This window comes from Corvus brachyrhynchos, unplaced genomic scaffold, assembly GCF_000691975.1.
Source record: "Corvus brachyrhynchos isolate BGI_N302 unplaced genomic scaffold, ASM69197v1 scaffold142, whole genome shotgun sequence".
In the NCBI taxonomy this organism is placed as follows: domain Eukaryota; kingdom Metazoa; phylum Chordata; class Aves; order Passeriformes; family Corvidae; genus Corvus; species Corvus brachyrhynchos.
In genome coordinates, this window is record NW_008237226.1 from 2,773,374 (window position 1) to 2,795,935 (window position 22,562).

The 22,562-nt window shown below is 39.0% G+C and overlaps 1 protein-coding gene across 12 annotated transcripts in view; it reads left to right on the top strand.

Annotated features, from left to right (window-relative positions):
• The window catches only part of LOC103612345 (metalloreductase STEAP2), an 80,840-nt gene that overhangs the window by 45,878 nt on the left and 12,400 nt on the right, over nt 1-22,562 (top strand). For 10 of the 12 annotated variants that reach the window (XM_017729253.1, XM_017729256.1, XM_017729255.1 and 7 more), the window contains 4 exons: nt 282-358; nt 1,404-1,598; nt 2,580-2,666; nt 4,436-4,540. In XM_017729253.1, coding sequence (XP_017584742.1) covers nt 282-358; nt 1,404-1,598; nt 2,580-2,666; nt 4,436-4,540 — 464 coding nt within the window. Of the gene's footprint in view, nt 1-281; nt 359-1,403; nt 1,599-2,579; nt 2,667-4,435; nt 4,541-7,150; nt 8,944-22,562 lie in introns of those variants that run through there. The other 2 variants (XM_017729260.1, XM_017729263.1) reach the window with 2 other exon arrangements.

The following is a 22,562-nucleotide window of genomic DNA, read 5'->3' on the forward strand; positions in this document are numbered from 1 at the left end:
TTTAACAGAAATCAAACCCTTACCACGAAAGTGTAGCAACCTGGCCTGCCAAGTGATTGGAAGGCTGATGAAGCCATTCATAAGTAAAAATTTTACTATAGAGAGAAAGTATTGTGGAGAAACGGAGTTTTTACCGGCAAAAAGCCTGCTCAGGATCAAGAGTGACTGACTGGTGTATGTGTGATGAAGATTTTCATGTGTTTATATAACCAGATGTCTTCTTTTAGAATATTATATTTTAAGATAAATTCATCATACTGATGTGATTAATATTCTTTTAGGTTTTGAAAATTTACCTGGCTTATCTACTAAGGATTTTGTTACGCTTGCTATAATACAACGTTATATTGACTTTAAAGTGAGTATAGTTCAAGCAAATATTACTACTGTACCTGCATTCCCAAAAATAGCAAGTATATCTCAGGACACAACAAACAAATAATCCTTCAAAATCTGTCCCCTCTGTCAAAAGTCACCTATAATTTCACATAGTGAAAGCCAGTATTCACCAGCAAAAGAAATAATCCCACCTCCAACATTGCCTCAATCCCCAGGTTCTTGCTTCATACTGCTACAAACGTTTGTGACCATGCAGAAAATAAGACTAGAAACTAATGCTAGATAAAAATAACTCAGGAAAAAATAGTTCTAACTGTTTGCCAGATCAAGACAGGAATGTGCCAGGAGTAAGAAATTGGGGAAGGACTGGAGAGTAGGACTGTGTCCTTGCCCAGTAAGGTCAGTTTAGGGGGACACTATTAAAAAGGACATGAAAAACACATTCTTATTAAGGTTCTTCTGTGCTTTCCTATCTTTATCCCCACATGCAGTATCCAACCATCCATCCATCCGTCCGTTCGTTCATTCTGTGTAAAGTTAAAAATGGTGTGCCTATAGGAAACTAGAGCAGGGTAACAAGCTTTGTGAGAGCTGTCCTGCTCAAAAGATGCCTTAGTTTATGATAATTTTATCCTTAGGAACAAACTCAGAGAGAGCTTGCAGTGTTCAGGAAATCGCAAGACTCAGTGTTTGGTTTATAATTCCAGCTTCTGTTGATGGCTCATGTTGCAGTTTGCTCTAATAATGTCTGCAATTTGAGATTTTAAGTAGTAGGCAGTAGGACTCAACACTTTGCTTTTGTAATTTGGTATCTTGGAGCTATCTCTATTTCTTCTGACTTGCTGTAGTTATCAGCATTCTTGTTACTCTTTGGAATCAAGTTTGGGCTCGAGAAGGCTTAGGGAGGCTTATCAAGAATGAATTTGGCACAGTATTAGTGCAGTCTAACCTTGCATAAAAATTCTGGGAATTCAAACAGAGAGAGATGGTTTATATTATTTTGGATAATTGGAACTGAAAAATGAGAGAAATATCAAGTACTGTGGTGTATGTTTCACACACAGGTTGGAGAGGTTTGGAGTGAAATATGTGCAGAAATAAAAGAAGAATTCAGGCCTGTTACGTCAGATGAGAGAACCTTGAAAGCTATTTCAAAGGTGTCAGAACGTATTGGAAGAACAGTTGTTGCTCTGCAGGTTGAAGTGCTTAAGATTCAACAGGAACAGAAAATCCAAGAGGAGGAAAAAACATATAAAGAAGTAAGACAAGGAGTATTTAAATAAGGAGAGCCCACCTAAGCTTTTTTGTCCATTTATGTGCAGATTTTCTTATTATATAATGTTGAGAATCCTGTATGTGTACACTGCTTGAAAATGTTTTAATCTATCTCAGCAGCAAAATTTTAACATTAAATTAGAATAACCTCAGTCCTCCCAGCTTGTATAATTTCCACAGTATTTAGAGAGCAACATGAAAAAATGAAGCAGTGTCATTGGCGATGAGTCAGCAATGGGCTAACAAGAAATGATCATTATGTTACTAGAGTTGCACCTGTGTTCGTCTGTAGCAGATAACAATACAAAGTACCTATTACAAGTACACCCACTTCTTAAATGAAATATAAGTCTCTATTATAATAAGCTCCCTTGCTGAATATTCACAAAGCTTTATTACTTCAGAAAGTAGGGCTTTGCACTTCCCAGCATGCTGAGAATGAGAAGGTATAGACATTTTCCAGCTTTGGTTATAAGGCAAACATTTGGTGGTTTTGCTCATCTGTTGTCTCACCCTCTCCTGCTTTCTGAAAAATAAGATCAATTGGTCCAGTTGTCTGAAATCTCATGCTAGTGTTTTGGGGATTGTCCTGCATTATGATGACTGCACTTTTGTCACCTGAACTGATTCTATCTCTTTTATTCAACATTTGAGAGTAAAAATATACAGAAAGTATTCCTGAAAGAGCTGGGCCTTGTCCAACATATGTTTTGGAAGAGAGGGAAATTAGTTTGCACAAAGTAAGCCTCCCTTTGTTTTTTAAGGGCAGTGCGTAAGTGAATGTTTTAAAGGGCAAGTACTTTATTAGAACATTATTATCCAGTCTCAGGTGAGAGGGATGAGCTAAGGTAGTCAAAGAGGTGTGTGTAGGTGAACATTCTTTTCAAACAGCACAAGCAATGAAATCAGAAGAGATCAGGAGAACAGGATTTTGTTGCATCCTGTAAGTCTCATTTACGTTACAGATCCAAGCTACCCATCCACAGAGAGAATTGATAAATAAATCTTGGGAAAATGTCATGACTCAGACATCAAACTATGAGGCATTGAAGGTAAGAAACCTGATGGAGCAAAAAATTTACATTCATGATGTATTTATAATAATTTTGAAGTTCCAAACACATTTCTTAATGAATTATGTGGATATTCAAGTAGAAGTGATCATAAATTTTTTATTCACACAGACATAGAAGAAGTAACCATAAGATGTATTGGAAAAGTTATACAATCTTTGATTCTTCTGACTACAATCACAAATTGGAGATCAACATTGTCACTTGCAGTTGAGGGGTGGATTTATATATACGTATTTCTTATGAAACTGTTGAAACTACAAGTCTGTTCATTTTTACTTTTATTTTTTCTAATTCTTCACTCTCTTTTTTTAGTACAGCAAAATCTTTCAAGATGGGAAATATTTTAGGAAGAAAGCAGTTTCTTCTAGCAATATTTGCACTTTCCCAGAAGAACATAAGAATATTAGAGTCCTGGTTTGGCAACCAGATTAAGTTGGAAAATGAATGAAATCAGACTTAGAAAAACTTTGGTAGCTAAATTTAATTTTTCTTCATTTCCCAAAGGAGTTGCAAAGGAGAACAATTTTCTTTCTATGCAAGCACCTCCCTGGCCTATGGAAAGATGTATGCTAGAATTAGAAATGAAAAAGGGCCAGAAAAAGGATCTGAAGAACTAGAGACTCACTAGTTTTAACTGAGTCCCTGGAAAGCAGTTTTAGGCACATGAAGGAGAAGGAGATTGGTATGGACTATCATGGATTTACCAATGACAAATCACACCTTGCCAACATAGTTGCCTTCTGTGATAAAATTATTTGTCCTGGAGAAAAAGGAAGGTGGATGCCTATTGCCTTGGCTTTGGCAAGGTTTTCAGCACGGTCCTGTGTAGCATTCTTGTAGTTAAAATGGGGATAGATTACATACAGGTGGACTACAAGCTGTGGGAAAAACTGGCTGGACTAATGGGCTCTAAAGGACAGTGGTCAGTGACTAAAATCTAACTAGTGGTCAGTTTTGAATGATATTCCTCAGAGTTAGTTACAGGGTTGATAATATAGTGTTGATTTAACATTTTCATTCGTGATTTGGATATTGAATCAGTATCCATCCTCATCAGGTTCAAGGTGTGAATGCCCCATCCCTGGAAGTGTTAAAGGCCAGGCTGGATGGGGCTCTGAGCAACCTGTTCTGGTGTCCCTGCCTATGGCATGGGAGTTGCAACTAGATAAACTTTAATGTCCCTTCCAACCCAAATCATTCCGTGATTCTGTAATTCTATGACGCTGAGCTGGAGGAAGCAATCCACATGCTGGGATGTAGGGTTGCTGTTCAGAAACTGGACAGATGGGCTGACCAAAAGCTCATAAAGCTCAGGGAAAAAAACGGTGAAGTCATTCATCCGGGTTGTATTGAGATTGAGTTGTGATGCCGCAGTACAGCTGGGGCTGCCTGGAGAGGTGGCTGTGTGCTCTGCGTGGGGTGAAAGCTGATCGTGAGGCAGCACTGTACTCTTGTGGCCATGGAGGCTCACAGCACCCAGGGCTGCGTTGCACAGAGTACAGCCTGCAGGTCACAGCCAGCAGGGATTCCCTTCCCACTCTTGCAGTGCCATGTCCGTTTATTCTGTTTTAGGGTTATCAGTACAAGAAAGAGTCAAAAACCAGGGGAAGGGTACTTACAATTAAAGGCAAATAGAATTATAACCTCATTTATTTTGTCATTTTGTTTGTATGTTTTCAAACTAGTGCAAATGACACAATTAATGCACATTAAAACAATCTTGCCTTTTTTCTTACTATCTTTAGAAAGCAAAAAGGCTTCAGAAAATATCAATAGAGGCTTCCGGATCTAAAGCAAATGTTCAAAATGGACCAGTCCATTCTACTGATATTAAAAAACTCCGTACAACAGTAAGTAATCCTTAATGACACTGTTTTATTTTCATTAATAGGTAAGCAGTATGGGGTTTATTCTGGCTCTATACGTGCTGCTGCTTATGCTTTCTTTAATGTTATATTGACAAGTCCAAGTACATAAGAAAGAATCTGTATCTTCTGCAAATCGCCACTTCCCATTCTGACATATCCTTAGACAAGCAGTTGGCCAGAATGAGATTCAGATCTGCAAATTACTCTGAAAAAGTGTGGGCAAGATGATTCCTATGCTATGTGACATGTAGCTCTTGTGAGAGAGCTGTTCATGAAACCTTGCTGAGGTCAAGACCTCCTCCTTTCATTGTTGGGTACATCTGTGCAATCTTTGATACATCTGTAGAGGTGTCCTTTATCAGTAACATGTCCCTGACTGTCTGCAGATAAGCCACTTGTTGTATCTGTAGAAAACATTTTTTCTCATTTCTATCAGTTAATTGATGTGTGAGAAAATAAAAAGCCTTTGTTAAGATCTAATTCACACCTAACAGCATATTTAGATGTTGAGTTATGACAAGACACAGGGGAATCCTCAGTCTAGCCAGTAACTGGTTTTGTGCTAACTGGGTTATTTCTGTGTAAGCGTCACAGCTGAGGAGGATTTTAGGGGGATAGTTTCTTGTTGCTTGTTGTAAGTTACTCCTACATGTGAGGAAAAATGAAAAAGGATGAACATGAGGTGCTGTTTTCAAACTTGTATGAGGGCAAGAGATTCTATTATCATGGGCTCCCTGGCATGAATGAATAATGATAACTAAGGTGGCTGTAACTTGAAAAAGAGAAGATGAAGTTCATGTTTGATGTGATGGAGAAGCAAGGAGCTTGATAGGAAGCAAGGGGATTGTCTCAGAGTGCTGGACTAGAATTTTTCTCTCATTTTCTTAAACTTCAGAAAGATGTGGAGGAAAACATCTGTGAATGCAAGATGAAGTGGGTTGGAAAAATTATTTAGGTACTTGCATAAACAACAGTGAGACTGTTAAACAGCAATATTTTGCAGAAAGTACCTGAAAAATTTTGATATAAACATGAGTAATCTGGAAATTGTTAGTGAAGAGAAACATACTGTTAGATTTTATTTTAAAGGCTTGAATCTCAAGCCAAGAATGTTCATATCTTGGAGGGAGAGGATTTAACAAGAAAGTAGCTTCTTGGTTCTATAATCAATATTTCAATAACTGTAGATAAAAACAAGGAAAAGGTTAGTCCATTTTGCAGAAAAGGTGTATTGAGAAAACAAGTGTTTTAGCAACATCATATAAAATTCCTTGGGTACACTGCTTAGGAGAATTACAAATGACAGATACGGCTGGAAATTTTTTTAATGCAACCATCTTCCTCCTCTCTGCCAAACACCCTGTACTAGTTTGAAAACAAATCAGTGGGAGGCACCAAGTCAGAATAACAATTTATTAGGGAAATTAAAGAAAAGGAAAAAATAAAACACTGGTTCAAACTGACAGAGTCAAGATACAACCTGACACCCTGTTAGTTAGGGTGGTGGTAGCAGTCAGGTAGAATGGTGGCTGCAGTCCTCCTGAAGAGGTGATCCTGTAGTAAAAGAGTCTGCTCTTCCTCAGGTCCAGTGGTGGCTGTGTAGCTCCTGTACTCTGGAAATCCAGTGGAAAGGGTTGTCTCTGGTCTTCAGAGTCCCAGATTATATCCACTATGGGATGCTTGGTTCCTCCCTCTGGGTGGAGCATCTCACAGTGGGGTAATGAGTCATGAGGCCAAGTGTTGATTAGGCTCATTAGCAGAAAATAGTCCGGAGGGAATTATCTCTGAGCCATGCGGCAGGACAATGATGGGCCATTAACAGAAAGATAGTCTGGGGGGAGGAGGCAAGGAAACACTGCCCCACCTGATTGCAACAGCTCATGAGGATGGTAATAGAATACACTGCAACCCAGGACACACCCTTAGCAGGGAGAGATGAAAATTAAGCTAAAATGGTTGTTGCTTAGTCAAGGTCAAGTAGTCAAACATGTGAACCACATGCACTCAAGGAGTTGCATTTTTTTTCAGTAGGTCATGATTAGAAGACAGAGCTGTCACTCAGGGATATTTATGCCAAGACTCCAACCTATTCAGTATAAAGAGTAGTAATGAATCTGGAAAGGGTATGTGTCTTTCAGTCTTGGAGATTTTTTGGAGCAGTAGTTCTATGCAATTGCATTCTGAGAGAAAGAAGGCCTGTTCCTTTTTTTTATTTGAAGTAGTAAGTAATAATGTATAGGGAGGTTGCAAACTGTGGCTGATATTCTATTCAAATCCAAATAACATTGTACAGCAAACTTCTATTGGAATAAAGGCTTGATTTTCTTTTTTTCCATTCATAAGATCAGACATGAAGGCAGAAAAGCAGAGCACATAAAAGTACCAGCTGAAAAAACACTCTCTCCTTTCTTTTATATTGATGGGAACAAATTGTGAATTTAGTATAAGGGATAGTTTTAGTAACCCTCAGAAACCTCAGCAGATGTCTCCACCAACTGAATAATATTTTCAAAAGGCAGTTCATTATTCACATCTCATCTCATTTGCAAGACTAGCATGAAAGTCAAGCAATGTATTTATTTTGTATTTCAGGTCGGACCTGGTCGCTTAGTAACTGTGGAAAGTACACCTCGTCAGTACAGTGGAGGGCCACTGGCTGTTGCAGACCATGCTCCTAGAAAGGCTGCTGTTTTTAAAGGAGCCTTAAAAAAGATCAAAAGAGATAAAACATTGGACTCAGTCAAGAAAAAATCAGTACCTGTAGAATAAATGCTGTTCCAAAAAGTGCTGTATTAATATGTAGTTACGTATATGTAGATACAAGATAAATGTTTTTAATGAGTTGATAAATTGCTTAGAATATCATAAGAGTAAAATTATATTTTTCCTTAATTAATATAATGTGGGGATGTTTTATTAATAAAGTCCCCTGTAGAGTATGGTACAAAGATACGTTAGTCTAGTAACTTTGTGTGCTAATATCCACTGTCAGCAGTCCACTATTTGCATTTCCATCTCTTGCTGACGCATTCCATACATTGCAGTTTAAGCATCTCATTGAGCAGGGTGATAAATTTTCACATAAACACTTTCAATTCTTCGTTTTCCTGGATACCATACCCACATGGTTTTTGTCCAAATCCATTTTGTTTCTTGAATTGCCACTTTTAGCATCAGGACTTCTGACATCTTAGTTTTCATCTAAACACTCACTAAGAAGCTTGTTTGTGCCAACAGTTTCTCCCTGCCTGTTGGAGAGACATGCTGGAATGTCCTGCTCCATTTGGGTTGCTCACAGCTCTTTAACTGATCTTACTAATCTAATTAATTGTTGGGCTTTTATTCCTATTGTCTCCAAAAAGAATTCATCTTCTTCCACCCTGGCACCTCTAGAATACCTATACAAACTGGTGAGCAGCAGACCTTTTTGCAGATGACTCCATTTCTGAGCAGTTTTCTTTTTTAATTTGGGCCATGCCAGAAATTGCTGTTACAATAGAGCAAGATTCCCTGAGGATCTTCATTTTAAAACCAGTTGCTATCCAGTGTTATGGCATAAATTTCTGTGACATCACACGCTTTTATGCTGTGACATACAAACTGGCACTTAGTCTGTCATTTTGGCCTGTAAGCAACATCTTCAGAGGAGCACAAACTTTTGCTATTTTAACTGCCAGCTGGAAAAAAAGAAAATAAATTTAAGCTAGCATATTCCAACTCCTTTTTTTTTGCTTCATGGAAGAGGTAATAGGTGTGTGTATAAGCATGTCATAAAAATTTGTTTGTCTCTATAACAAGATATAGCAGTGGTGGCACTAAAAATAAAGGCAAATGGCTTTGTTTTAAAATTGACTACTTAAATTCTATAAAAAGAAAAACTCTAAGAAAATAATGAAATAAATAAAACATGTATGAAAAATGGTATTTGAAGTTTAGAAAAATCTCAGCATGTGTTTTCCAAAGATCAGAAGGATTTTCTTACGGGCAGGTCTGTTAAACCCTTGTTGAGTAAGAAAGTTGTCTAGTACTTAAAGCTAAAGAAATTAAATTGAGCTATGCTAATTTAATTTTTTATGCTGACCATTTGCTGACTGATAATTTTTAACTATAATCTAGTTTCATTATACATTTTCCCAAAATTATCTGTATAAAGTTTGTTCTATTAAACTAGCCTGTATGTATTTCTTGCCTGCCTGCAAGAAAGGTTAGCTAAGGTATATAAAGATTCTCTAACTGAACTCCTCTGTGTCAAGTAAAGTCTTGCTCAGTTTTTTGTGGTTATATTTTTCTGACAGCTCTGCAGCAGACTTGCTGCTTTATTGCTGGTTTAGAGAATGTATGGTGTGTTGTCTTTTCACAATTAAAACCAAACAAAACAAATTTTACTAGGAGGCCAAAGCCTGTGACATTTTGAGGGTTTTTTACATGCTTGCACTTACGTGAATGTGTGGGTGACTCATTACTACTGGCAGCAAGGCAAAGACCCATTAAAAAAAAATGTAGAGGATTATATGTCCTTCCAATTTCTGAGCAAAGGTTACAGCAATACACTGTAGCCAAGGTATAGATAAAGAACTTCTAACTGGAAATCAGTTTTGCTTATGCAAAAACTTTAAATCAGGCACAAAGTGAGCCCCATGGCATTTCTTCCCAAATTGTATTGCTTCTGCTACAGACACCGTGACTGCAAATGAGCAGCTGCAAATGCAAATGCTCTTGTTAATTGAGTATTAATATTAATTAATAATGACTGGAGAATGAAGGAGACAGAATTTTCCCAAATACATACATATATTCTTCATAAATCAGCACTAACACAAGGCTCACAGCAGCACAAACAACATTTGATTTTGCCAGACAGCCACGGAACATAGTTTGGCTGTTGCAGGCGGGAACATACAACACCCAAGAAACTGGGCTTGCTGTCCCTGCTGTAAGCCAGGGATGGAAACAGGGAGTGCTGGTGGAAGAAAGGATCATCCCATTCACTGTTAATCCCTGCTGTTGACATCCCAGGAGTAGTCAGCTGTGCCTTTCCACAGCTTTCATAGATGTACACTATAGTGTGTCTGCCTGAAATTAGTTTTGCTGCTGCTGTGTTCATTGGGTTCACAATTAGCTGCCCCTTTGCCAGACACCGCAGGGTGACTGTAGCAATTGATGGTTCAAACATTCTGCAGCCAATTATGGTAGTGCTAGGCACTTTTGTGTCTTACAGAAAACTAATTAAAACAAAGGCTTACTGCCTGAAGAAGGATGAAGCTTTTAAAACTGCATAGGATACGTTGCTCTGGCATTCAATTAAAAGCACACTAATAGCAGAAACAATCCCTTTAAAATGTTATTATTCTTTGACACTTCTGTAGGTAATCAGTGTAGGTGAACAAGGGGCATTTGTTTATGTGATTTATGCCAGTTACATTTGTTACAAATGCAATCCAGTACACAGCTTTATAAACTGGATATTGCTGGGGCAGGTTAGGTGATGGCTCTCAAACTGCTGCTCATCATAATGTATCAATTCCTGAAGTTGTTGTGCTTGGGTGTGTAATAACTCCATTTGCTCAAAAATACTATTTCTATCAGGAACTTAAAGTGATGTTCATGAGTGAGTCAGAAAAACTTCTGTACCCTCTCCAGAATACTGTAGGAGACATATAGGAGATGCAGTTGAATATTGTGTTTACCTAAATGAACATTTACAAATTTGTGAGACTTGTTGGATATTTTACAAACGATGTATGAGCTAGGCATTATGTGGGATGGAGTTCTTGTTACTTATGAAGGTTTCTATGCTGTTACAGCATAAGTACTATTTCCTAAAATAATTAAAACCACCTGGAATCTCATAAAAGGCTAAAACACAACAGGGACTGAACAAGCTGCATTGCCCAAGGAGTAAAGCAGAGAATAGTCAGTATTTCTCAGGCTTTTTATACTCAGAAGAATTGCTTTAAGTAGGCAGTTAATCTCCCTGAATTATTTTATCCATTCTCAATGGTTTATACTGAGAGCAGTAGCTGAGTCAGTCTGTCCCTCTTTTGAACCACTTGGTGCCTGGGTCCCATCTCAGCTGCAATGCTGCCTGCAATGACAGGGATGGACTGCATCTCCTTATCTGGAGTCTTGATTAAAGCGCTGTTCTTAATGTCACATAACATGTCAAATAACATGTTAATGGACAAGAAAACTACTGCTATTCAGACCTTGCTGCTTAGAAAAATACTTTAATTAATCCATAGACTAAGCAATGATAAAATACAAAGTTTAGACTGCACAGGACATTACAATGAGCATAATCCTTCCCTTTAGCTTAATGCCCCACCTCTTTTTTTTTTTTGCAATTCTTAAAATAAAGAGCATGTGCAAGACAATGTATAAAATGCATTTGTTTACATTTTCTCTGTTACATAATGTATAAAAATATATTGGGGTTTCCATCAAAATTAACTTTCAAAAAGAGAATTATTGGAAAAAACAAGATTCTACAAAAATATGACACATCCAGACTTTAAAGTTTATATGGGAGAACAAAGGTGTCAACTCAAAATACAAAAGCATTCACACGTGCAGTGAGGAAAAGGCAAGCTTGGTAGACTGCAAGACAGGAAAGCAAAAGTGGTAGTGTGGGGATTTGTGTACTTATCAGTTTAGGAGTGATTAATTACTTTATACAAAAAGAAGATAAAAAAAAGATTGAACCATGCCACAGGATTTGTCCAAGCATCTACAATATATGTTGTGATTTTGTGCTCCTTCATTTTGATGTTGCCTTAAGTATCTTCATTTCCTCCCGTTTTGGCCTAAAATGGATTGGTGAAAGCAGACCCTGCAAGATTATGAAAGACAGGTAGTTATTGTCCAAGCAATATGTTAGAAATGCTATGATTAAATAATCTTCATGTTCAATTCTGAAAACCTGAGTCATCTGACAGGGTACATCAGAAAAAAATCTGCTGCTGAGGAGGAAGGGGGACAACAGATCTAGGACTGATTAGTAAGATGTAAAGTAACCTACATGATCTCAGTTCATACTCACCCCAATCATGATGACCAGAATCTGTCACTGTTTAGTGATTCACAGTGACCATGACATCACATTATATGTCAGTAGTTTTAGTAGGAAGAATAGGGCTCAAACTGTCAGGGATTTGAGCTTCCCTTCTACAGAGCAATGACTACCCAAAGCTGAGGCTGAACTCCTAATACCAGGAAACTTTTTAGTATTGTAATTACTTTATTAATGTACTGTCATTTATACGCACACAGCAATAAACAGAGAATGCAGCATCCATTTCCACACACTCCCACGTGCATACCCAGCCTTTTTTACACTTCATTAAATATTGAAATGTAGTACCCTAACAACTTGTGACTCGTGTATTGTGAAAGTAGCTACCATTGAAAGATGCAAATAGGTTTGACAAGTAGAGACAGAAAATTGTAAATTAGTATATTGAGTTGTCTAAGCAATCAAGGATGAGGATGGAGCATTGGTTCAGTTTAATGTTAGTACCATATCATGTAGTTACCTTCTAAAGTTCTGTGTGAGTATGTGGAAGAGTATTTGGGAGATGTTAATTGTCTTCTGCCCATTCCATGGGATCTTGAGAGCACACAGTCTACATACATATCCCAGAAGTTCTGGGCTAAGTCATTGAAGAGTTCATTGTGCTTGGGCTTAGGGGATTCCTTTAGGAACATCATGAAGTCCCAGAGAGCAATAACTGTATCTGCTACCTTGAGTTTCTTCATTTCCACCAGCCCTTGGGACGATACCTGCCAGCACTGATGGTCAATCTCACGCAGGCTTGGAGGAGTTTCTTTTTGATACTCTAGATTGGCATAAACCAAATTCACTATCAATATACAGCCCAGCTGAAGAGACCACCATCGTTTCCATACAAATTCCATCCTTCAAGAAGATACCTGAAAAGAAGTGTATAAAATCCCAGTGATTCTGATGTTATGTAGTTCATTGCCACATAACTCTTGTGGGTACCCCAAGAGATGATTTATACAGGTATTCAGAAAAATAAATGCAATAAATACCAGTGAACCCTAATGCTGGAAGTTAGGTTTGCACCTAGAAATTGTTAATGACATTTAGAACATGAAAACCTGAAGCAAAAAGTTTGAAGTGACCATAGCCTATGTTAGAACTGCTCCTTTAGACCAAGACTTCTTCCCTTAAACTCCTGTGCTTGGATTGTCAGCAAAATCAGGTTAATAGCAGATGCTTAAAGAGTCCTAGTCGAATGCTATTTTAAATTACTGCAAACAAGTAACAGTTATAAACAGGCAGTCTTTCATGGAAAGTCCAACTCAGAAAGATGGTAATGAAGGAATGGTAAACCAGACCATAAACTGTATTAGGCGAGTGTAGGCATGTTATGAACTCATTCAGTAGCTGTTGCAAGACTGGAAGAGGGCAAATTCTTTTCTGGCTTATATTAGAAAATTAGGTAAGATTTTGGCATTATTATATCTAGTATATATGCAAAACACACAAACTATCTGGAGAATTAGAGATGCAAAGAGCAATAACACAGGAGGCATAAGGAGAACTTCAAATGCTACAGAATATGTATTCTTTACTACACACAGATTCCCCCTGGGAAAAATGCAGTCTCCTTATCATGTGTATTCCATATCCTTGAATCAAGTTTAGACAGAACAGCACTAAAACACCTGATAATTTTTTTTATCAGTCCTTCCTATCAAGATAAAGTGCAGTGGAACAGGAGAATAAACATAAAGAGGAAACCAATCAAACAAAAAAGACAAACATAGGAAGAAGTCTGAAGAAGACAGTCAAAACTCTCAGACAGTGCCCCTTATTTTGGTATCCTAAATCAATTCCATTTTAAATAGTTGGTGCCATGCTTATTCCCTCCAATTTCCAATTCAGAGTGTAAAATACAATTGCAAAAATTATGTGAGGTTTTGTACAGAAAAAAAGGCAAGATTTTGGGCAGCTGTGCAAATTTTACTGGAAATTTGGCCAGAATTGCAAGTGTGCTCTTCAACTGAAAATATCTCTGGGCACTGTCGATATGAAAAGTTAGTCTGTGGTGTCTTCAGAGTGCCAACACACTGATGTTCTTTCTGCAACTCCTAGGATGCAATTAAAGAGAGAATAACCCATAGACGATAATAACATTTATGTGGAATGTCTGTAAGAATACAGAATTGGGGTGACACCATGGAGTTCACAGTGACACCAAATTGGGTCAGGAAGCAAGACAGCTTGAAATAGGCCTTCTTGCTGCAGCCTCAGGGTTCTGGGATGATTTTTAGTTTGAGTGTGTAATCACACTGCTGCAGCCACCTGAGGTCCTTAGTCATGTATTCCTTTACTTCAGCTTCAGAACCCAAGGAACTGAGCCAGACAGATACCCTCCAACCTAGCTCCTTCCTAAAACCTGGGCCAGGTAGATTTCAGCAGGCAGCAGAATTACCTGCCTCAGCACCCTGAGAGCTGATCAACATACATTAGTTCCTCTTCTTTGTGTTCTTAGAAAACTGGTTCCAGCAAACAAATAGGGATGGAAATGCTTCTCTTCTCACTTCTACTTCACTATGCACCAGCATTCAGAGGAAGGACACACTGGCAATTTACTACAAAGTAGGAAAACAGCAGCCAGGAAACCACCAACATTTTGAGTTGTTTTGGTTTCATGTTTTAATCCAGCTAAAAACTGAAATGCTAAAGGTCCATTTGAACACCACAAACAGGAGCAGAGACCACAACAAACCTCAGAGACTTTGAGCAAGTAACTCTAACTATTCAGTACAAGAGAGGTGAATTTCACAAAGGCAGTAACTAAAGAGCCACAGCAGAAGCTGTACTTACAGTATTTAAGCGAGGAGATGGAAAACAGTAGCCTTGAAAAACAGAAGTCAGCCACTTGGGGAAAAAGAAAGACATTCATGAGAGGGCTGCAAGTGCCTGGAAACTGCTGGGTGCTCCGAGGATGCTGAGGTTACAGTGCACAGGGACAACTCTGCCACTGGCAAAGCAGCAGCAGCAGCAGCAGGATCCCACGGGCAAAGCGGCAGCAGCAGCAGCAGCAGCTGAACTCAGGTGGGTGGAAGGGTGAAGGGAGCTGTGGCTGTGGTAGCCCCACCTCTTTCTGCAGCAGCACCCAGTGTCAGCCCAGGCTGGGCTGGGGCCTCACCTGGAGACTGCCTTCCGGGCATGGGAGGTGTCTCGGCTCGGGGGACAGAGGGCTGTCAGAAAGATGAAACACAATGGATAGCAAATCATTCTCCTAATCAGGAACATGAACACTCCCATTTCATAAACTCCCATTTCATAAACCTAGGGTTCCATTCATGTTCCTGTTTGCCTACCAGAACACACAGGGACAATGTTCAAAGTAATGAAAAAGAACAAATATGTGGTAAAATTGGGTCTGTTAGGGTTTCACAACATGCATTGGTGGAGTGCAACATGACAGCAACAGTCAGTTCTTTCAAGTAGAAATACAGTCATTTCTGTCTAAAAACCAATATATACAGTACTTAAGCACAAATACAAATCTGCTCTGAAATGACAGTGTTCACAATAATTAGGTATCTTCTGGAAGCCTTTCCAGCTAAGCTATGTCAACACTGTTTCAAAATCTTGCTTCAGAAAATGTCTGGAAGACTGGAATATAGTTATCTTACCTCTGAACTCACTGTATCATTGAAAGGAGCTAAAGCTCTATTAGTTGTAATTATTCCTTGACATTCTAAAGCAGTGTTCATAACAAAGAGATTAAAGCATTAGGAAGACTTCACAAAGAACTACCTTTAAGTGAGCTCCTTTGTATCACTAATAAAAAATAAAGCATTCAGTAAGTTTTCAAGCTAAGAAAATTTTCCCTTTTTGCTTGCTTTATGCACTAACAAATTTATTAGTGAAACTGCCAAAATTTCAAAGGCATTTAAAGGCATGTAAAGAGGTGGGTAGTTCCACAGCTTCTTGGCTGTGGCATCAATCCTTTCTCATTTCATTCCCACTTGAAACATCTAGGTGTAGTAGCACAGGATACTGGTGCAAACAGTGATTTCCTTCTACTCCAAAAGCCACTGGAGGCAGCCTTTGAACATATTTCTTCATCCTACAGATTTATTTTTATCACTCACCTCTTGCTTTTCCTTTTTCTAGTTACATCCACCATTTTTAGTCTTAAAGTATTTGCAGAACACAACTATAGAAATCAAAATGCTAAGATAGAGATTTTTGTTGGTAAAATCCTTTCAAATAAAAATACCTTTTTTTAAAATGCCACCTCATCAACAATGTTCTCTTGGGAATATACATGAGAATTCATTGATAATACCTAAAAAATCACCTCTCCAAGTGAAAAAGGTTCTGAAGGCTGACTTCCATATTTTATTTTCCTTTCTGATGTTAAGCACTTTGTCAGTCATGCACTGAGGGATCATCACCTCTGGGAGAATGCCACCTGGAACAAGGATGGACCCATGAATTCAAGTTGGTAGATACCAAAATTATTGGCAACTAATTATCCTGTGGAATATTACATGTGGTCCCTGTGATCTGAAAGCACAACATGAGGTTTGTAGGATGGAAGCATCATGAAGAGAGTCACTGATCATGTTTATTAAGTTAGTTATTAAAATTTCTATTTCAGAACAAGAAAGGTCAAGGAAAGTCAAGAAAAATCAATCTGTGGCCTCCTTTGTAAAATCTAACATACCTGAAAGCTACATAAGGCTTGGGTTGAAGGGGAAAATTCTTAAAGTAGAGAACCTGTCCGTGTACTTTGGAAAGATTTCTTTTGAGCTAGTGGCTAAATATAAATGGGATTTAGAGAAAAATTTTGTTGTTCTCTTAATTCTGCAGGGCTTCCGAAAGAATTCCAAAGGTGCAGCTTATGTTACACATAAACCCAAAGATTCCAGCACAGCTGCTTGACACTTGAGTTTTATGAGATGGCTCATATGGCTCATAGTAAAAGTGGCTATTTCTGTGATTTTTAATTTTTTAGTTGATAGCCAAATCTGGGCAAAATAAAATGTTTCCCTCAAAATTCTTTCAACATTGCTACCTTTCTATAGCATGTGTTTTAAACTGTCGTACTTCCACTTATTCCTTCTATTATTGCAGCTGAGGTGCCTTCATCTAGTGGGACTTTGTCGTACTGAAGAGTGTATCCTTGATATTGGTTAAATCTCTTTATCTTTTTCCATAAAACTGTAAAATTAATACATCAATATTTTACAATATTTGGACCTTGGGTATGTTTTTGTAGTTATTTCTTTCAGTTAGAAAGACCATTATGCCAACTTACCAGCTGTGTGCATGTTCAGAAAGGCAAGGAAAGGAAAATTGAGTTTTGTTTTTTAATTATTTCAACTCTAAATAAAGATTTGTTGCTAAAATATTTCTGCTTATTTTCTGCATATTGCCATCGACATTAGTTCTTCTCTAGACTGAGAAAAACAGCATATATAGCACAAATTTCAAAAAACCTCTGGCGGAAGTTTTAAAATTGTTGAGGAAGAGATTTTATGGCTTCCTGCTAGAGTTGATGACAGTACACCACTTAGTAATTTATGTCATGAGAGAAAAGAAACAGAGAGGTAAAACTGTGATTTGAGGTAGCTGTACCCTTGTGATTTTCAAGCAATCATATACAAATATGTGAAGTACACAATAAGAATGAAAGAGCAGGTACTGAAGCATTATTTATCATGAAATTCAGAATATGCATTGACTATGTATAAATCAGTTTGGGAGCCTTTAAAATGCTACCAGCCTTTTGTGACTGAATTATAGATATCTCTGTGACATAGGGACACTTGTACCTAAACAGGATTGATTCACTGAGGATAAAGAATTGAGTTACCCTCTGCATCACAGATTAGCAGCTTCTGAAGTAAAGAAATGACAGTGATGTTCTGCCATCAGCCTTGACAGTGAAGTGCTCACAGCCCTGTTACAGAAGATCAAGTATCACAAACTCAATGCTAACAGGAGAGAAAGGTGATAGAATCAGCCCTGACCTGGAAAACAGAGTCTCTTCAGGGGACCAGATACATTTTTGAAGTAAAGTTTTTGGACAATGAAACATCTAAATATCCTCAAACTTCGGAGTGTTAATGATTCTGTTTCAGTAATTCTTAGCCTCATGTATGTGTGATGAGCCACTCAATGTTATAAAAGGTTCCAGAAAATGCACAATGCCACATTTCAAATGAAATGTTACTTAATTCCCTGCTGGCATGAGCTTGTTGGCATAAGCTCGCTCTCTGTTGAAACAAATCTAGTGTTATGTCAATAAATTTAACACCTTCAACTCGTAGCATATAGGAGACCAGCTTTTCTTTATTTCTGTTTTTCGAGGTAAAGCTGTGGATTGATTACATGAATTAACACTGGTTAGTAGCTCTGCTGGCAGCTCTGGGCCAGTCTACACATTCACCTGTTAACCTCCTGCTGCATGTTAAGGAAGTGCAGCACACGGAATTTAGGGCTCTGCTAAGTGGACCAGCTTCAGACCAGGCTGCTCTTAACAGTTGTAAGGATTAAATTCATAAGGACTGAATTCAAACACTATGTACCACATAAGCAGAACACAGCACAAAACCAGGGTGTAAGTTGATAAATAGTTGTATTGGTATCCAAGGAGAGCTCTGGGCCAATGTCTTGGGGTAACTTTGTGATGTGTATCCCCTATCGCTACCCCATGCCCAGAAATTAATTAAGGAATTTATATAAAGGACTATATAAAGGAAATTAATAAAGGACTACACCCGACGGTCTGATGAATCCATAATAAGTTGGATGGTCCGTATTTGGGATGCTGCAGGTGATGATGTGATGTTGGACAGTGCTGACGTGAGGCATTAGGGATCCCTGTCATGTGATCCAGCTATCGACCAAGCGATGATAAGGAGGGCTGAGTCTGATAGTCTCTCTCAGAGAGCCTTCTCTCAGAGGATATATTTCTAAATTTGGCCAAACAGGCACAGTCTGTGACTTGATCCTTGAAGAACTATCTGCAACTTACCTGCGCTTTTTTCATCTCACTTAAAAGTTCTTTTGTTTATTTCCTTCTTTCTATTCTTTACCATAGAATGCTGACATCACATGCTTTATTGAAGTCACAGAAACACAATCTGACTTCTGCATTTGTAAGGACTTCTGAACCTTGCCTTCTATTCAGAGAAAACTGACAGGTCCTTCCCATATTATTAATCATAAATCTGGACAAAATGTTCTGCTGTTTGTTCTATGAATTGGCATGGTAACACAGAACATTCCTCCTGAATGACAGGGCCTAGTTCCCTGCCGCTACAAAAAAGCTCTGTTGTACAATCACCTCATACATTTATCAAGTGCCATATTAAAAACAGAAATATTTTTGTTCCCACTAATTCCATGGAAAGCAGTTTCATTATTCAATTGCAGTAGTGACTAGAAACTATTATTCTGATTTCCTGATATGTTTATTACTGAATAGTACATATCTGTTTGTTCTTGTGTCTTTCCCCTTCAATTAGATGGTTTTCATCCTTCATGTTTAGTTTCCTGATATATTTATAGACAGCACCTGTGTCTCCTCTCTGGTTTTGTTTTGTTGCAGTAAACAAGCTGAACCATCCTAATATCTGTTCTTATGAAAGACTCTCGAGGTCTCTGGTGATGGACCTAGCTTCCCTCTAGCCCTCTTTTAGTTCAGACTTAGCTCAGCTATAGAACAATTGATTAGACGTTTTCACAGTACCCCATATGAGATTTTACCAGGGCCTTACACAATGACATTAATACCTCCTTACTTTAAATGAAATCCATCTCCTTGGATTAAACCACTTCCTTGTGGGGGTTTAATCCCAGCCAGCAACTAAGCACCATGCAGCTGCTCCCTCACTCCTGCACGAGTGAAGGTGCAGCATGAAGGAAAGAACTGGAAGCGTAAAAATGAGAAAACTTGTGTGTTGAAATAAAGACAGTTTAATAGGGAAAGCAAAAGCCATGCAGCAAACAAAGCAAAACAAGGAATTCATTCACAGCTTACCATGGGCAGGCAGGTGTTCAGCCATCTCCAGAGAAGCAGGGTCCCATCGCACGTTAACAGTGACTTGGGAAGACAAACACCATGACTTTGGACTGTCCTCCCTTCCTTCTTCTTTCCCTGGCTTTTATTACTGATCATGATGCCACATAGTATGGGATATCCTTTGGTCACTTGGGGCCAGCTGTCTTGGCTGTGTCCCCTCCCAGTTTCCATGAACTCACAGCCCACTCACTGATGGAGTAGAATGAGGAGCAGAAAAGGTCTTGGCTCCATGCAAGCCTCGCTCAGCAATAACTAAAAAATTCCTGCATTATCAACACTCTTCTCAGCACAAATCCAAACCACAGCCCCATTCTAGTCACTGAGAAAAAAATTAACTCTATCCCAGCCAAAAGCAGCACATTTCTCTACTTATGGTGATTCCTAAGTATATCTCATTTCCAAATTTCATGAGCATGCTCTTACTGATTTTATCAGAACTTCTACAAAAAATATCAAATAAGACCATCCTAAAACAAACCCTTTAAGCCTGACATCTTTCTTTTTAACTTTATTTGTGGCTATCTCACTTTTCAATTTCTCTCCTAACCCACATATGCTCATTCCTTCCCAGGTGATACCATATCAAATGTTGTTGGGAATTAATATAGCAAATCTGAGTTTTTCCAAAGCTTTGCAGCGAGACCAGGTTTCAGGGTCTGTGTGGTTGGCCAGGTCACTTTTCTTCTTTTCAAAGATACACAATTACAGTCTAAATTCAGCTCACCTAAAAGACTTAACACAGAGAGAGATGGGGATTGCACAATCATGACATGGTTTGATCTCTGGAGACATCTGTCACCACTGAGTAGAGAAGAGGAGTCTCAGCCTACAAGCCCTCAGTCAAATGCCTCAAGGACAATGCCAGACCCACATTTGCTATTTTCCAGTCATAACATTCTTAACTGATCAGTTCAAAACACTTCGCACTAGGTTTTACATATTACCAGTTTCAGGACTGCAGATGGGGTCCCCGTGATCTGAAAGCACAACATGGGAGTTCTGAATATTTTGCGGTGGTGATAATTTCTGTACTGCAATTCACATGAACTTAAATGTCCCGCTGGGCCATTTAGAATGTATAAGGCATACCACTGTTTTCTAATTTTTTTTTAATTATTTTATTATGTAACAGATAAAATGCATTGTTGAAGTTACTTCTTGTATTAAATTACTGTAAATGGTAATGATTCTCCTCAGGCAGCTAACAGGTGCAATCGAGAATGTAACACCTTGTGGAAAAGCTGTGGGAAGGAACAGAGAAATACTTACTTTTTGATGAGGAGTAGTGCTTAAAAAAACCACAAAAACCTAAAACTGTGTTCATATTATCTAAGAAATATTTATCTACAAAATAGAGGCTTGTGAAAGAAAGATTTTTCTTCTCTGCTCTCATGAGACCCCACCTGGAACACCTGTGTGGAGTTCTGGTGCCCCCAACACAAGAAGGACACTGAAGTGTTGAAGCAAGCCCAGAGGAGGCCATGAAGGGGACTGGAGCACCTCGCCTCTGAAGACAGGCCAAAATTTGGGCTGTTTGGCCTGGAGAAGACTGTGTGGAGCCTTCATAGCAACCTTCCAGTATGTGGAGTGGCCGTACAGGGAAGCTGGAGAGGAACTTACCAGGAGCTGTAGTGATAGTTTGAGGGGCAATAGGTTCAAACCAAGAGAGGAAATATTTAGGTTAGACACACAGAAAATGTCCTTTACTGTGAGGGTGCTGAGGCACTGGCACAGGTTGCCCAGAGCAGCTGTGGATGCCCCATCCACAGAAGTGTTCAAGGCCAGGTTGGCCAGGGCTTTGGAGCAACATGGTCTAGTGGAAGGTGTCCTGTCCATGACAGGGGGATTGGACCTGGATAATCTTTAAAGTCCCTTCCAATCCAAACCATTCTATGACTCTATGTAATTTTTTCACCAATTTTACTCTTCAAACCTTACTGATGTCACAATTTACAAAATAATTTCTTATTCATGACCATTTAAAAAATGCAAAGCACTTTAAGCCTTATTAAAGTCATGTATTTTTAACTGTCATACTTATCCTGAAAACCAGCATCATTTAAAGGCCAGGTCTCAATTTCTTGAGGGAGAGCGCACCAGCAATATGACCAACAGGTTTTAAAGGGTCCAGCTGCATGGGGACAGCCAACAGTAGATGCTGTCTCAAACCAGCACACAGCTTCCAAGGAGAACACGCTGCTGGAGATCGCTGATGTTAACCAAAACCTGGCCACTCCTGCAGCTGGGGTTGTGCTCTCCCCTCAAGCACTCCTGTTGCTGCCAATTTAGGGACTCTAAACACAGGCAGAGCCAGGTTTAGAAAGGAGACACAGTTTATTCTGTGCAGGGCACAAGGTGGAAGTTTTCCACAAATCAAGCACACCGATTCTCAAAATTTTACACTATGTATACATTTTAGCAAACAAAGATATCACAGTTCATTGGCTACAAGTTATCTAATTATTAATTACTATCCTCTCTTCTGTTGCTTAAAGTATTCTTTCCTTTGCCACTCTAATTAGTCCACACGCTCAGTCTTTTCTTCCGAGCTGGTGGTCCATGGGTACGATTCCAAAGGCCGTACAGACCAATCCTTGCACTACAAAGGGTACGGGGATCCCTGGCGCCAGCCAAGGGACAAGAGGCACAGCAGGTGACAAGAGATAGCCAGTGACATAGCAGGAGCAGACAACTCAACAGGAATGTGCGATAAAAGCCCAGGTGGTCCTTCGCCCAGGGTCCCTCCCATCTGAGGTTATGAGACCTGCTTTACTAGTAAGGCAGTGTCCTCTCCTGTTTCACAGCCCCCTTCTCAACCTCGGCAGCTCCCTGGGCGATTTGTTAACTCTTTCTGACTGGAGACGCCAGCATCACTGCCGCGCTCCGGCCGGAGGCGCGGGGCCGGCTGTGGCAGGCAGCGGGCC